This window comes from Gorilla gorilla, chromosome X (assembly GCF_029281585.2).
Source record: "Gorilla gorilla gorilla isolate KB3781 chromosome X, NHGRI_mGorGor1-v2.1_pri, whole genome shotgun sequence".
Taxonomy (NCBI): Eukaryota; Metazoa; Chordata; class Mammalia; order Primates; family Hominidae; genus Gorilla; species Gorilla gorilla.
The window spans coordinates 57,435,230-57,451,474 of record NC_073247.2 but is presented as its reverse complement, the minus strand read 5'-3'; the positions used below and the strand labels follow the sequence as shown (position 1 = coordinate 57,451,474).

Sequence of the window (16,245 nt, the reverse complement as noted above, 5' to 3'; positions counted from 1 at the left end):
CAGAATAATTTCATGGCTTCCACTAATGGCCTCGAATATCTGTTTGGGACCTAGATTACCTGCCCTAGACCTGCAACTCCTCCTACCCCACCCTGGGATTTCTTGCCTTATGAACTGACAGTGAAATGGGCCAGGTTATATTAAGATTAGACTGAAGCAAATGAGATATCTGACAAGAATTTTAAAAGATTTTTAAGTGGAATGACTGGCATGAAATTTAAATTGTTAAGATAGGATATAACCAGAGTCTACATATTTGTTAGGACATTTTAAATATACAGGTTACCTGCATCAATTTCTTGGTTAAGAAGCTGGACTTGCAAACCGAAGATCTGTTCCTGTATTTTGTTGTGTGACAGCTTCAGCTTCTCTCGTCTGCTTATCATATAGCACAGATTTCGGACCTGAAAGCCCAATCCCCAACAAATAGAGATGTTTGTCATGTTAAGCAAACCTGACAACTGAAATTGTTTGGCTAAAATAAAGACCTAAAGTCAGGTGGGGGTGAGGAGAGAAGACAGAATCCAAGAGTTGCAGAATGAGACCCACTCCACAGGAATTCACACAGCATGGTCAATTGTGGGATCTATCAACCAATAGTAAGAGCAAAATGCTCCAAATCTGCCTTCTGAAACCTACTCTCCTTGCAGTGTCATGGGCTTGATATTTATTTGCACAGCCAGGTTTGGAAGACTGAATAATGGTTTAACAATTCAGCCTTCCCTTTAGATCTCTGAGTACGAATGATGGCAATGCTGGCTGTATCCAGTACAATTTTCTAATCAGTGCCGGACGAGCAGGATACAGTTGCACTGGGAAGACTAGAAGTGTTTTTTTTTGCTCACACTTTCAGCTCAACCAAGTTTCCACAGCCACAAAGGTGAGATACTCTCTCTCTCATACTCCCTACCTAGGCAAGTTACACAAACTTTCTTTGCCCCAGTTTGTTCATCTGTAAATAGTGATGATGATAATAATAGTTTTTCATGGGCATGTTAGAATTAAATGAATTAATATTTATAAAATGCTTAGGACAGTGTTGGCAATAATAGTAATAGTAGGTGCTATATGTGAGTGTCTTAAATTTTTAAAAGTGAGCCAAATCTATTAGTTCTCTTTCAAATTCTGGTAGCAGAGAAAAAAAAACACAAGCCATTTATAGATTTACATTTAATTAGAAAATTCTCTAGGATAAACACAGGGCTTAACTTACCTTTGAAGCCCTGCAGTATCTCATTTAGTAGATACCTGATAAATATACCATGAGTTATACTGAATTATCATGTGGAGTGGCTCTCAACTGGAGAGCAAATTTGGTAATTTGCAGACATTTTTGGTTGTCACGCTGGGGGTGTGTGTGCGGGTGCTACTGGCATCTAGTGGGTAGAGGCCAGGGATGCTGGTAAACATCTTAAATTGCCCCTACAACAAAGGACAGCCCCCTAACAACAAACAACTATCCAGTCCAAAATGTCAACAGTGCCAAGTTTGTGAAACTCTAATTTGGTGTTTTCCTGAACAAAATTCACTCTTTTTTCAGCCTAAAGTCTCATAAATATGTCAGTAAAATATGGATGGGCCAATTTAGGCTCAACAGTGAATAAAAAGTAAACCAAATGAGAGTTTATTTCAAATGTAAAGTTCATAGAGCATATACCCGAGGCCTCCCAAATCCCCTGCATGTGCCTGTCAGAATTTACACAGAGCCCAATGTCTGGGGCCACAAAGAGATCAGAAGATAAGCAAGGACACAGAAGCCCACACTATTATGAGCTGACTGACCATTATTAAACCAGAAGTGGGACCTCCATTTCTACACAGACCGAGACGTATATACTAGTCACAGCTGGTCACCTTACCCTCTCCAGGTCCTGGCGTAGATGCATAAACATTCTCATTCGAGTGTGAATGCTTTCCTCTTTTGGCTGCACCAGCCCATTTTCTTCATCCTCCTTTGGAGGAAATAATGGCTTATTGAAGTTACTTTTCCGCTTCAGTTTCCAGTAGTTATAGATAAAGTCCACAGCTAGTGTGGGCATACCCAGCTCTGCGGCCACATCTTCCACTCGTACCAAGGAATAGAACTCCTCCTCCAGCTCCCGAAGCTTCTGTGCCCGCAGGCTGGTTTTCTCACTTTTGGCCTGGCTCTGCTCTTTAGCCCTGTGGTGGGGGTACTCAGCTTCTCCAAGTTTCTGCCTGTTTTGGCTATGCTTGAGGCAATATGACTTGAACTTCACTTCGTCTCCCTCATCTAGGATGGTCTTCATCTCTAGGCCGTGCTCAAAGGCACAGGTGACGTGGAAGGCAGTGATGCAGCTTTTTATAGAGCACTGTAGGAAGAAAATATGTGTCAAGGTAGCAGAGTTGGAGGAAAAGGGAGAGACCTATGTTTCTGGACCTAAACTGATAGCTTGTAGGAAGCAAAAGAAAGACTGGGAGAAAGTTAGTCCTAAACCGACCATAACAGATGCTTTACAAGTAACCCAAGAAACCTGTTCTAACAGAAAACAGCAAACACAGAGGCCAAAAAAAATTCAAACACTCCTTTTGAGGTTTCAGCTCAAGCATTCAAGCATCAAGTTTTCTGAGATGCTTTCCTGGGCTCCTGTAAACAGTCATGTAGTCTCTTCTCTGTGTCTCCCACATCACCCTATAAATGCTTTTAAAATGGTACTTTTCACACTGTACCTATAACAATTGTCAAGTCCTTAGGGATAGATCTTAAAAACAGAAGCTGTGTCTTTCATTTTGCATTGTCATTAACTATTGAAGAAGCAGTTGCTCAGAAAATGTTTCTAAACAAACAAAAGAAAACACACAAAGTGAGTATTATTGCTAGAGCATCCACTAGTTCTAAAAAAGTCATAGGAATTCCAATATCTAAGTAACCTAACTTCTTGAATTTTTTTTTAAACATAAAAATTTTAGGCCAGAGCACAGTGGCTTACGCCTGTAATCCCAGCACTTTGGGAGGCCAAGGCAGGTGGATCACTTGAGGCCAGGAGTTCGAGACCAGCTTGGGCAACATGGCGAAACCCTGTCTCTACTAAAAATACAAAAGCTTTCTGGGCATGGTGGCGCACGTCTGTAGTCCCAGCTACTTGGGAGGCTGAGGCATGAGAATTGCCTGAACCCGGGAGGTCCAAGCTGCAGTGAGCCGAGATCACACCACTGTACTCCAGCCTGGGCAACAGAGTGAGAACCTATCTCAAAAATAATTTTTTAAAATATTTAAAAATAGAGAATCTATGTTGCTCAGGCTGGTCTTGAACTCCTGGGCTCAAGTGATCCACCAGCCTCAGCCTCCTAAAGCGTTGGGATTACAGGTGTGAGCCACCATGCCCCGTGAAATTGTTGTTATAGAACTGAGCTGTCCAACTTGGTGGCCAAGTAGCCATGAGTGGCTATTTAATTTTTTTTAAAAATTTTTTTAGACGGTGTCTCACTTTGTCGCCCAGGCTGGAGTGCAGTGGTGCAATCTCGGCTCACTGCAACCTCTGTCTCCCAGGTTCAAGCAATTCTCCTGCCTCAGCCTCCCGAGTAGCTGGGATTACAGGCATGTGCCACCATGCCCGGCTAATTTTTGTATTTTTAGTAGAGATGGGGTTTCACTATGTTGGTCAGGCTGGTCTCAAACTCCTGACCTCAAGTGATTTGCCTACCTTGGCCTCCCAAAGTGCTGGGATTACAGGTATGAGCCACTGCGCCTAGCCTTAAATTTAATTAAAATTATGTATAATTTAAAAATTTAGTTTCTCAGTCACAGTAGCTACATTTTAACTATACTAGACAGCACAGATATAAAACATTTCCATCACTGTGGAAAGTTTTTTTTTTTTTTTTTTTGAGACAGAGTCTCGCTCTGTTGCTGAGGCTGGAGGGCAGTGGCACAATCTCGGCTCATTGCAACCTCCACCTCCAGGGTTCAAGTGATTCTCCTGCCTCAGCCTCCCAAGTAGCTGGGACTACACGTGCCTGCCACCACACCTGGCTAATTTTTTTGTATTTTTGGTAGAGACAGGGTTTCACTATGTTGGCCAGGCTGGTCTCGAACGCTTGGCCTCAGGTGATCCGCCCGCCTCAGCATGCCAAAGTGCTGGGATTACAGGTGTGAGCCACTGTGCCTGGCCCACTGTGGAAAGTTCTATTGAACAATATGGTTACAGACAATCTGAAATTAAGTTTATAATATTCTGCCATTCAGTCATAGATTTAACACATTTATTAAGCATTACTATGCAGTATGTACTGACTATTCATAGGGGGGGAAAAGGGGGAAGGACCTGGCCCATGACTACTATACTCCTGTGCTTCAGTTAGCCTTAATTACTATTTGTTATGGTTACAATGTTACAGCTTTCCTTCCAAAGACTGACTGATTGATTGAGACAGGGTCTCACTCTGTTGCCCAGGCTGGAGTGCAGTGGCGCGATTTTGGCTCGCTGCAACCTCTGCCTCCCAGGCTCAAGTGATCCTCCCACCTTAGCCTTGTGAGTAGCTGGGATTATAGGCGTGCGCCACCACGTCCTGCTAATTTTTGTATTTTAGTAGAGACGGGGTTTCACCAATTAGCCAGGCTGGTCTCAAACTCCTGACCTCAAATGATCTGCCCACCTCGGCCTCCCAAAGTGCTGGGATTACAGGCATAAGCCACTGCGCCAGGCCTAATTTTTTTTTTTTGGAGACAGAGTCTCACTCTGTTGCCCAGGCTGGAGTGCAGTGGCATGATCTCAGCTCACTGTAACCTCTGCCTCCTGGGTTCAATCGATTCTCTTGCCTCAGCCTCCCGAGTAGCTGGGACTACAGGTGTGCACCACCATGCCTGGCTAATTTTTGTATTTATAGTAGAGATGGGGTTTCACCATGTTGGCCAGGCTGGTCTGGTCTTGAACTCCTGGCCTCAAGTTATCCGCCCACTTTGGCCTCCCAAAGTGCTGGGATTACAGGCATGAGCCACTGCACCCTGCTGCCCAAAGATTTAAAATGCATGAGTGCATCTATGTGTTTATGTAGAGGAAGTGGGGAAAGTAAGGGAAGATTCATTTCTAAAGAAATATTGGGAATTCTTATGGTTAAAGCCAAGTGTTAATTCTTACATATGAATAAAGACAAAAAGAATGCAAAGGCCCAATAGATCATCTTAGATTGAGAAATTCAACATCTAAGAGAATACTGGCAACTGTCAAAGTTTTAAAGGGGCATATTCCATATTTCATTTAAACTAATTTCATATGATAAAGAATTCCAGGGATGAAATATAATTCTAAGATCATCTAATCCAGCCTTACATTTATTATTGCTTGAATTTCCTCTAGAGTACCTGATTTTCTGCCTCCATCCCCCACTCTATACACCTCCCCCTCCACTTTCCAATTAAGTGGTAATCTAGCCACTTACTGAATTCTTACAGATAAGAAGCTCCTAAGATGGTCCACCCCGGCTTTTAACACCACTATCAGAAAAGTTTGTCATATTACACTGAAGCCTCTCGAAAATGAGGATGATGAAAGTTCAAGATGTACTTTTACCTGGGTACCTTTTGTTATCACTTGGCTAAGAAACTAGTCAGACGTTTAAAAAACAAAGTAAAAGGTATTCTTTAGTAAAAGATTTAAAGTGTTGGGCACAGTACTCTTTTGCTGTTTAATAACTGTTAAAGATATGGGAAGAAAAAGCAAATGATTTTCTATTCAAGGGAATGAGTAAGTGACATCAAACTACTATTGGGAAGCTAAAAACAGATCTTCTCAGGTCAAATTTATAGAACGTTTATAGAATGTAGAGACAAATATAAACATAAATTACACAAAATAAAAGATAATGCACAGATAAGAATTGGGTACTTATATGAAAAATATAATACCTCTTAGGAAACTGCCATAAAATCCAACTCTTTTCAAAAAAAGGTAATTCTGTGGTATTTATAGCTGGAGATCTATATATTTTGGTGGTGAAAAAATGCTGGTCAATGGGTACGAAGTTGTAATTGGGAGGAATAAGTTCTGGTGTTCCATTGCACAGGGTGACGACAGTTAACAGAAGGGTATTATATTTTACAAAATAGCTAGAAGAGAGGCTTTTGAATGTTCTCACCATAAACAAATGATAAACGCATGAAATGACGGATATGCTAAATATCCTGATTTGACTATACAACATATATAAAGACATCAAATTATACCCCACAAATATGTACAACTACAATGTGTTAATAAAAATTGCAATTTAAAAGATAAAACTTGGGCTGGGCATGGTGGCTCACGCCTATAATCCCAGCACCTTGGGAGGCTGAGGCAAGAGGATCGCTTGAGCTCAAAGGTTCGAGACCAGCCTGGGTAACATAGTGAGACCTCGTCTCTAATAAAAATTAAAAAACTAGCAGAGTGTGGTGGTGCACGCCTGTGGTACTCGGAAGGCTGAGGTGGGAGGATTACTTGAGCTCAGGAGGTCGAGGCTATAAGGAGCCATGATTGTGCCACTGCACTCCAGCTAGACTGTAAAACAACAAAAAATGTACAATAATATTACCATTAAAAAAAAGAAGAAGAGTGCCGGGTGCAGTGACTCATGCCTGTAATCCCAGCTATTTGGGAGGCTGAGGCAGGAGAAATTCCTTGAACCCAGGAGGCAGAGGTTGCAGTGAGCCAAGATCGCGCCATTGCACTCCAGCCTGGACGACGGGGCGAGACTCCCTCTCAAAAAAAAAAAAAAAAAAAAAAAAGAAGAAGAAGAAGAGCCAGGCGCAGTGGCTCACGCCTATAATCCCAGCACTTTGGGAGGCCAAGACGCAAGGACTGTTACAGTCCAGGAGTTCAAGACCAGCCTGGGAAACATGACGAAATCCTGTCTCTACAAAAAATACAAAAATTAGCTGGGTGTGGTGGTGCACACCTGTGGTCTCAGCTACTAGGGAGGCTGAGGTGGGAGCCTGGGAAGTTGAGGCTGCAGTGAGCCGTGATTGTGCCACTGAACTCCGACCTGGGCGATGGGAGTGAGACCCTGAAAAAAAAAGGGTTGGGCGCGGTGGCTCACGCCTATAATCCCAGCATTTTGGGAGGCTGAGGCAGTTGGATCATGGGTCAGGAGTTCAAGACCAGCCTGGCCAAGATGGTGAAACCCCATCCCTACTAAAAATTACAGGCGGGCACCTGTAATCCCAGCTACTCAGGAGGCTGAGGCAGAGAATTGCTTGAACCTGGGAGGTGGAGGTTGCAGTGAGCCGAGATCGCGCCACTGCACTCCAGCCTGGGCGACAGAGCAAGACTCAGTCTCAGGGGAAAAAAAAAAAAAAAAAAAGGAAGAAGAAAGGTGCCAGTCAGATACAAGATACCTATTTGTTTTCTTCTAAAACATATGTCTGGCGCATTCTATTAAACAAAATGCCTTTGCATACATCTCACTTATTTCCACTGTAACCATGGAAGGTGATAGAGAGGTTTTATTATGCCCATTTAAAAAATATTTTTATCTTTACAAATTTAAAATAAAAAATTGAGATAGCACTGTTCTCATTGTGGCAAGCAAATAGCACTTGTACAAAGCATCTTTTATACATGTGTCTTTAAACACTTTACTACGTGCATTACAGCATGGTCATTATATTCATTCACCGAAATGACAGAAATAGCTTTATTAAGATATATTTTATATACCATAAAGTTCACCAGTTTAATGTGTACATTTCAATGGTTTTCAATATATTTACAGTCATGCAACCATTGCCACTACCTAATCCCAGGATATTTTCATCACCACCAACCCAAAATCTTGTGTCCATTTGTAGTTACTCCCTGTTACCAACTCCAGCCCCAAGCAACTACTAATCTACTTTCTGTCTCTATTGATGTGCCTATTCTGGACATTTCATATAAGTGGAATTACAACAATATGTGGCTGTGTGAGTCTGGCTTCTTTCACTTAGCATGTTCTTCAGGTTCCTCTATGTTGTAGCATGTATTAGAACTTCATTCCTTTTTATGGGCAAAAAATAATTGTATGGATATGCCCCATTTCATCAAGTTGATGGACATTTGGGTTGTTTTAACTTTTTGTCTGTTATGAAATAATGGTGCTATGAAAATTCATGCAGCAGTTTTTGTGTGGATATATGTTTTTATTTCTCTTGGGTATTGTGCGGTAAAGGATAACCTTGTCTAAAAAAAAAAAAGGTTTGGCTGTTTGTCTTTAGCTCCTTAGAAGTAACCTTTAAGCCCCTGGAATGTCCTGCCTGATAAGAGTGTCTTTGTTTACCTTGGGTCCTTGGGCCAAATGAGATAGTCTATGCTAACGATGTGATTTATGGTAGAGACTTTGGGGCACCTTCTATCAGCCTGACCTCTGGAGGGACTGGAGAGTAACATCAGCCACGTGGATGGTGAGCAATGCCTACGTGGCCAACTCTCAATAAAATCGCTGAACACCAAGGGTGAGCTTTCCTGGCTAGCAATACTCTATGTGTATTATACATTGTTGCTGGGAGAAATAAGCACTATCTGCACAACTCAACTGGCAGGGGTAACTGGAAGCTGCATTCCAGGTCTCTCTTGGACCATGCCTTATGTGCCTCTATCCTTGGCTAATTTTAAATCTGTATCTTTTCACTATAATAAACTATAACTGTGAGTATAACTGTTCTTCTGAGTTCTGTGAGTCCTTCTAGTGAATTACTGAACCTGAGAATGGTCTTGGTGATCTCTTAAACTGCAGGTATATACTTAGGAGTAGAATTACTGGTTTATAAGGTAACTCTATGTTTAACATTTTGAGGAGCTGCCAAACTTTTTTCACAGCAGCTGCATCGTTTTTACTTCCACCAACAATGCATGAGGGTTCCAATTTTCCCACATCCTTGATTGTTTGCCTTTCTTATTACTGCCACCCTAGTAGGTATGAAATGGTATCTCACCGTGGTTTATTTACTATTTTTTTTTTTTTTGAGATGGAGTTTCGCTCTTGTTGCCCAGGCTGGAGTGCAATGGTGCAATCTCGGCTCACCGCAACCTCTGCCTCTCCTGGGTTCAAGTGATTCTCCTGTCTCGGCCTCCCAAGTAGCTGGGATTACAGGCACATGCCACCATGCCCAACTACTTTTTGTATTTTTAGTAGAGATGGAGTTTCATCAAGTTGGTCAGGCTGGTCTTGAACTCCTGGCCTCAGGTGATCTGCTCGCCTTGTCCTCCCAAAGTGCTGGGATTACAGGCGTGAGCAACCGTGCCCAGCTGGAAAAATAATTTTCTACATATTCTTCAGGAATTGTAGAAGAAAAATACTTTTTCAAATGCTTTCACTAGAGGAAAAATGCTACCTTTTACAAATCCACATTTGTAAGAAGAGTTTCCGTGCCCAGGCTTATCTTGAACTTCTGGCTTTAAACAATCCTCTTGCCTCGGGCTCCCAAAACACTGGGATTTTAGGTATGAGCCACTGCATCCAACCCAAAGTTTCTTCAAAGAGGAATGATATGCCTTAATTCCTAAATCAGTCTCTGGTGTTCTTTTTCAAGATTTTTATTCTAGCCACTCTATGTTATTCAATTTCTATCCCACACCTCAAGCATTTATCCTTTATGTTACAAACAATCCAATTATACCCTTTTAGTTATTTTAAAACAATCATTCATCATGACCAAGTGGGATTTATCCTAGGGACGCAAGGATGGCTCAACATATGCAAATCAAGCAGTGTGAAAAATCGTATCTTCAGCATGAGGGACAAAAACCATATGATCGTTTCAACTGATGCTGAAAAAGCATTTGATAAAATTCAACATCCTTCATGATAAAAACCCTCAATAAACTGGTCATGGTGAATGATCTTTTCAAAGTATTGTTAAATTTGGTGTGCAAGTACTTTGTTGAGGATTTCTGCATCAATGTTCATCCAGAATACTGGCCTGTAGTTTTCTTTTTTTGATGTGTCTTTGTCTGATTTTGGTATCAGGGTAATACTGGCTTTGTAGAATGAGTTTAAAAGTATTCCCTTCTCTTCTATTTTTTGGAATAGTTTGAGTAACACTGGTACTAGTTCTTTAAATGTTTTGTAAAATTCAGCAGAGAAGCCACTGGGTCCCAGGATTTTCTTTGAAGGGAAACTTTTTATAACGACTTCAATCTCACCATCTGTTACTGGTCCGTTCAGATTTTAAATTTCATCATGGTTCAATCTTGGTAGGTTCTAGAAGAAGGTTCACTTCTTCTAGGTTTTCCAGTTTGTTGGTATATATAGTTGCTCATAGTAGCCTCTAATGATCCTTTGAATTTCTGCAGTATCAGTAGCAATGTCTCCTTTTTCATCTCTGATTTTATTTATTTGGGGTTTCTCTCTTTTTTTTTCTCAGTGAGTTGGGCTAAAAGTTTGGTGATTTTATCTTTTCAAAAAACCAACTTTTTGTTTTGTTGATTTTTTTTTCCATTTCAACTTCACTTATTTCTGTTCTGATCTTTATATTTCCTTTCTTCTACTAATTTAGGGTTTTGTTTGCTCGTTTTTATAGTTCTTTAAGATGCATCATAAGGTTGAAATTTTTCTACTTTTTTGATATACATGCTTATTGTTATAAACTTTCCTCTTAGTACTGCTTTTGCTATATCCCATAGGTTTTGGTATGTTGTGTTCCCATTTTTTTTGTTTGTTTGTTTCAAGACAGTTTTAAATTTTCTTCTTAATTCCTTCATTGACCTACTGGTCGTTCAGGAGCATGTCGTTTAATTTCTAAGTGTTTGTATAGTTTCCAAAATTCTTCGTTATTGATTTCTAGTTTTATTCCACTGTGGCCAGAGAAGATAATTGATGATTTCAATTTTTAAAAATTATTTTAAGACTTGTTTTGGCACCTGACACACGGTCTATCCTTGAGAATACTCCATGTGCTGAGGAGAAGAATGTATATTCTGCAGCTGTTGGATGAAATGTTCTGTAAATATCTACTTGGTTGATTTGGTCTACAGTACAGATTAAGTCTGATACTTCATTTTTTATCTGGATGATTTGTCCAATGCTGAAAGCAAGGTATTAAAGTCTCTAGCTATTATTTTATTGAGGTCTATCTCTTTAACTCTAATAATATTTGCTTTATATTTCTGGTTGCTCCAGAATTTGGTGTATATATATTTACAACTGTTCTATCTTCTTGCTGAACTGAATCCTTTATCATTATATAATGATCTTTTTGTCTCCTTTTATAGTTTTTTTCTATTAAGTATAGCTACTCCTGCTTTTTGATTTCCATTTGCATGGAATATATTTTTCCATCCCTTTATTTTCAGCCTATATGTGTCTGTATAGTGAAGCATGTTTCCTGTAAGCAACAGATCATTGGGCCTTGTTTTTTGTATTGATTCAGCCACTCTGTGTCTTTTGGAGAGTTTTGTCCATTTACATTCAATGTTATTGATAAGTAAGGACTTATTCCTGCCATTTTATTTGTTTTCTGGTTGTCTTGTGGTCTTTTCTTCCTTCCTTCTTTTGTTCTTGTCTTCCTTTTAGTGAAGGTGATATTCTCAGGTGGTATGTCTTAACTTCTTGCTTTTTATTTTTGTGTGTATCTGTTGTATGTTTTTGATTTAAGGTTTATCATGGGCCTTGCGGATAATATCTTATAACCCATTATTTTAAACTGATGACAACTTAACACTGATTGCATAAACAAATTAACAAAGAAGCAAGGAGAAAACAAAAACTCTACACTTCAACTTCATCCCCTTAACTTTTTGCTGTTTCTACTTACATCTTATTATGCTGTCCATGTCTTCAAAAGTTGTTGTAATTATTATTTTTGACTGGCTAATCTTTTAGTCTTTCTATTCAAGATAGGAGTTTTCATACCACAATTACAATATTATAATATTCCATGTTTTTCTGTGTACTATTACCAGTGAGTTTTGCACCTTCAGATGATTTATTGCCATTAACATCCTTTTCTTTCAAGACTGAAGAACTCCCTTTAACATTTTTTGTAGGACAGGCCTGGTGTTGATGAAATCCCTCAGCTTTTGTTTATTTGGGAAAGTCCTTATTTCTCCTTCACGTTTGAATGATATTTTCACTGGATATACTATTCTAGGATAAAAGTTTTTCTCCTTCAAAACTTTTAATATGTCATGCCACTCTCTCCTGGCCTGTAAGGTTTCCAATGAAAAGTCTGCTGCTAGATGTATTGGAGCTCCATTGTATGTTATTTGTTTCTTTTCTCTTGCTGTTTTTAGGGTCCTTTCTTTATCCTTGACCTTTGGGAGTTTGATTATTACATGTCTTGAGGTAGTCTTATTTCAGTTAAATATGCTTGATGTTTTATAACCTTCTTGTACTTGAATATTGACATACATTTCTCTACATTTGGGAAGTTCTCTGTTATTATCCCTTTGAATAAACTTTCTACTCTGATCTCTCTCTCTACCTCCTCTTTAAGGCCAATCATTCTTAGATTTGCCCTTCTGAGGCTATTTTCTACATCTTGTAGGCATGCTTCATTCTTTTTCCTTTTGTCTCCTCTCATTGTGCATTTTCAAATAGCTTGTCTTGAGGCTCACTAATTCTTCTGCTTAAGTCTGCTGTTAAGAGACTCTGATGTATTCTTCAGTCTGTCAATTGCATTTTTCAGCTCCAGAATTTCTGCTTGATTCTTTTCCATTATTTCTTTTTTTTTTTTTTTTGAAACGGAGTCTCACTCTGTCGCCCAGGCTGGTGTGCAGTGGCATGATCTTGGCTCACTGCAAGCTCCGCCTCCCAGGTTCACACTATTCTCCTGCCTCAGCCTCCCGGGTAGCTGGGACTACAGGCGCCCACCACCACACCTGGCTAATTTTTTGTATTTTTAGTAGAGACGGGGTTTCACCATGTTAGCCAGGATGGTCTCGATCTCCTGACCTTGTGATCCACCCGCCTTGGCCTCCCAAAGTGCTGGGATTACAGGCGTGAGCCACTGCGCCCAGCCTCTTTTCCATTACTTCAATGTCTTCGTTAAATTTACCTGATGGGATTCTGAATTCCTTCTCTGTGTTATCTTGGATTTTGCTGAGCTTCCTCAAAATAGCTACATTGAATTTTCCATCTGAAAGGTTATATATCTGTCTCTCCAGGATTAATCACTGTTGCCTTATTTAGTTCATTTTGTGAGGTCATGTTTTCCTGGATGGTCTTGATGCTTGTGGATGTTCATCAGTGTCTGGGCATTGAAGACTCAGCATTTATTGTAGTCTTTGCAGTCTGGGCTTGTTTGTATCCATCCTTCTTCGGAAGACTTTCCAGGTATTCAGAGGGACTTGGGTGTTGTGATCTAAGTCTTTGGTCACTACAGCCATATCTGCTTTAGGAGGCACCGCAAGCCTAGTAATGCCATGGCTCTTGCAGACTTGTAGATATACTACCTTGGTGTTACTGGGTAATATCTGGAAGAACTCCCTGGATTAACAGGCAGAGATTCTTGTTCTTCTCCCTTACTTCCCTCTAAACAAATGAAGTCTCTCTCTGTGCTGAGTTGCCTGGAGATGGAGGAGGGCTAATACAAGCACCCCTATGGCCACCACCACTGGGACTACACCCAGTCAGACCTAAAGCCAGCACAGCATTGGGTCTCGCCCAAGGCCTGCAGTGATCACTGCCTGGCTACTACCTATGTTCGTTCACATCCCAAGGGCTCTACAATCAGTAGGTGGCAAATCCAGCAAGGCTTGTGTCCTTCCTTTCAGGGTGGCGAATTCCTCCTGGCCTTGGGTGGGTCCAGAGATACTATCTGGGACCCAAGGCCTGGAGTCAAGAACCTTAGGAATCTTATCTGATGCTTTCTTCTACTGTGGCTGAGCTGGCACCCAAGCTGTATGACAAAGTCCTTTCTACGTTTCCTCCCCTTTCCTCATGCAGAGGAGTCTCTGTAATGAAATTCCTTATAATCAAAATTGTAAGAGTCTCAATTTGGTAAGACCTTTATAAAATAAAGAAGCTGAACTCAAGTAATGAAAGTAAGAATCATTGCTCTGCAAATGAGAAACTTACACCAGAATGTTTCATCTCTCAAACTGTTCATCCATCATCCATCCATCAATCTAATATTAATTGTCTGTCTACTAGATTCGGGTATAGGGGATCTAAGGATGAAAGTCTAAGTTTACAGTCTACTAGGGCAGATAAAACTCATAGATAAATAACCATAATAGTGGCAGAATGTGGTACATCAGGGCTGTAATACAAATCCAGGTCTGTTAAGGTCAAGGCCAATATTTTCTCTCACCAAAGTCTTATTGCCAATTACTAATTATTGTAGAAAAAAATAAGCCTGGGCAACACAGCAAGACCCTATCTCTACAAAACAAAAAAATTAGCCAGCCATGGTGGCATGTGCCTACAGACCTAGCTACTTGGGAGACTGAGGTGGAAGGATTGCTTGAGCTCAGAAGTTCAAGGTTATAGTGAGCTATGATCTCACCACTGCACTCCAGCCTAAGTGACAAAGCAAGGCTCTGTCTCTCTTTAAAAAAAAAAAAGAAAAAAAGAAAGAAAAGAAAAAAAAGGCCAGGTGTGGTGGCTCATGCCTGTAATCCCAGCACTTTGGGAGGCCAAGGCGAGTGGATCACCTGAGGTTCGAGACCAGCCTGGCCAACATGGTGAAATCTCATCTCTACTAAAGATACAAAAACTTAGCTGGGTGTGGTGGTGTGTGCCTGTAATCCCAGCTACTTGGGAGGCTGAGGCAGGGGAATCACTTGAACCCAGGAGGCAGAGGTTGCAGTGAGCTGAGATTGCGCCATTGCACTCAAGCCTGGGCAACAAGGAGAGACTCGGACCAAAAAAAAAAGAGCACAGTGGCTCATGCCTGTAATCCCAGCACTTTGGATTGGAAGGCCAAGGCAGGAGGCTCACTTGAGGCCAGGAGTTCGAGACCAGCCTGGACAACACAGCGAAATCCTGTCTCTACAAAAAAAATTTTTTTTAAATGAGCCAGGTGTAGTGGCGTGCACCTGTGGTATCAGCTACTCGGGAGGATCATTTGAGCCTGGGAGTTCAAGGCTGCAGTGAGCTATGATTGTGTCACTGCACTCCAGCCTAGGTGACAGAGTGAGACCCTGTCCCACAACAAAAGCAAAAATGGGGGAAACTGCAGTGACCACAATAAAGAAAATAAGTTACTGGATATAAATCCAATGTGCTACTATAAAATGACCAATAACTGAAAAATGAAAAATATATTATTTTTAGAGGGGGAAATGCATATCACAAATGAATCCATGGTACAATAAAACATGAATGTATTTATTTGATAAACCATAATTAAGTACTAACAATGGGCAGGCTCTCTACTTTGTGCCAGGGAAATTCACAGAAAAATGATGCATAATCTTGGCCCTCAAGGGACTCACACATGGGCAGCAACCAGGAGAGAGCTTAGATAAACACACAGGCAATGTCCTAGGGTAGTAGTCTCCATGGAAAGAGTTTTCCTTTAAATATTTTTCCTTTATGATTTTTAAAGTGCCATAGTTAAAATAAATAAAATCATCCAAGAAAGGTTAAAAAAAAGAGGAAGTAGCCAATTCTGTCAAATATAAGAATGAATCCAAAAAATTAAAAGGGCCTTTGGGGGTCCAGATTGTGTTATTCAATTACAACTTCCCAGTGAAAGACCCTGGGTTCCTTGGAGGAATAGCTAATCCCAGGTCTAGAGCAAGAAATCTACACGATAAGCCTGGAAAATATTATCATGCCAGACAGCAAGAAATGTCACAAAGTGCCTAGAGTCATTATCCCTAAAGCCAGTGGTCCCCAGCCTTTTTGGCACCAGGGACCAGTTTTGTGAAAGATAATTTTTCCATGGACTGGGGGGAGATGGTTTTGGGATGATTCAAGCACATTACATTTATTGTACACTTTATTTCTATTATTATTACATCGTAATATATAATGAAATAACTATACAACTCACCATAATGTAGAATCAGTGGGAGCCCTGAGCTTGTTTTCCTGCAACTAGACGATCCCATCTGGGAGTGATGGGAGACGGTGACAGATCATCAGGCATTACATTCTCATAAGGAGTGCTCAACCTAGATCCCTCGCATGCGCAGTTCACAACACGGTTCACACTCCTATGAGAATCTAATGCCACTGCTGATCTGACAGGAGGCGGAGTTCAAGTGGTAATGCTCACTTGCTCGCCACTTACCTCCTGCTGTGCGGCCCGGTTCCTAACAGGCCATGAACCAGTACCTGTCTGTGGCAGGTTGCGGACCCCTGCACTGTGCAATGTCCCCTCTT

The 16,245-nt window shown here is 40.8% G+C and overlaps 1 protein-coding gene across 3 annotated transcripts in view; it reads right to left on the bottom strand.

Annotated features, from left to right (window-relative positions):
- Positions 1-16,245, bottom strand: part of JADE3 (jade family PHD finger 3) — a 150,096-nt gene that overhangs the window by 4,773 nt on the left and 129,078 nt on the right. For all 3 annotated transcript variants that reach the window (XM_055375642.2, XM_031006012.1, XM_055375641.1), the window contains exons 9-10: positions 1,860-2,330; positions 287-404 (exon numbers count right to left, since the gene is read on the bottom strand). In XM_055375642.2, the coding sequence (XP_055231617.1) occupies positions 287-404; positions 1,860-2,330 (589 nt within the window). The remainder of the gene's footprint in view (positions 1-286; positions 405-1,859; positions 2,331-16,245) is intronic.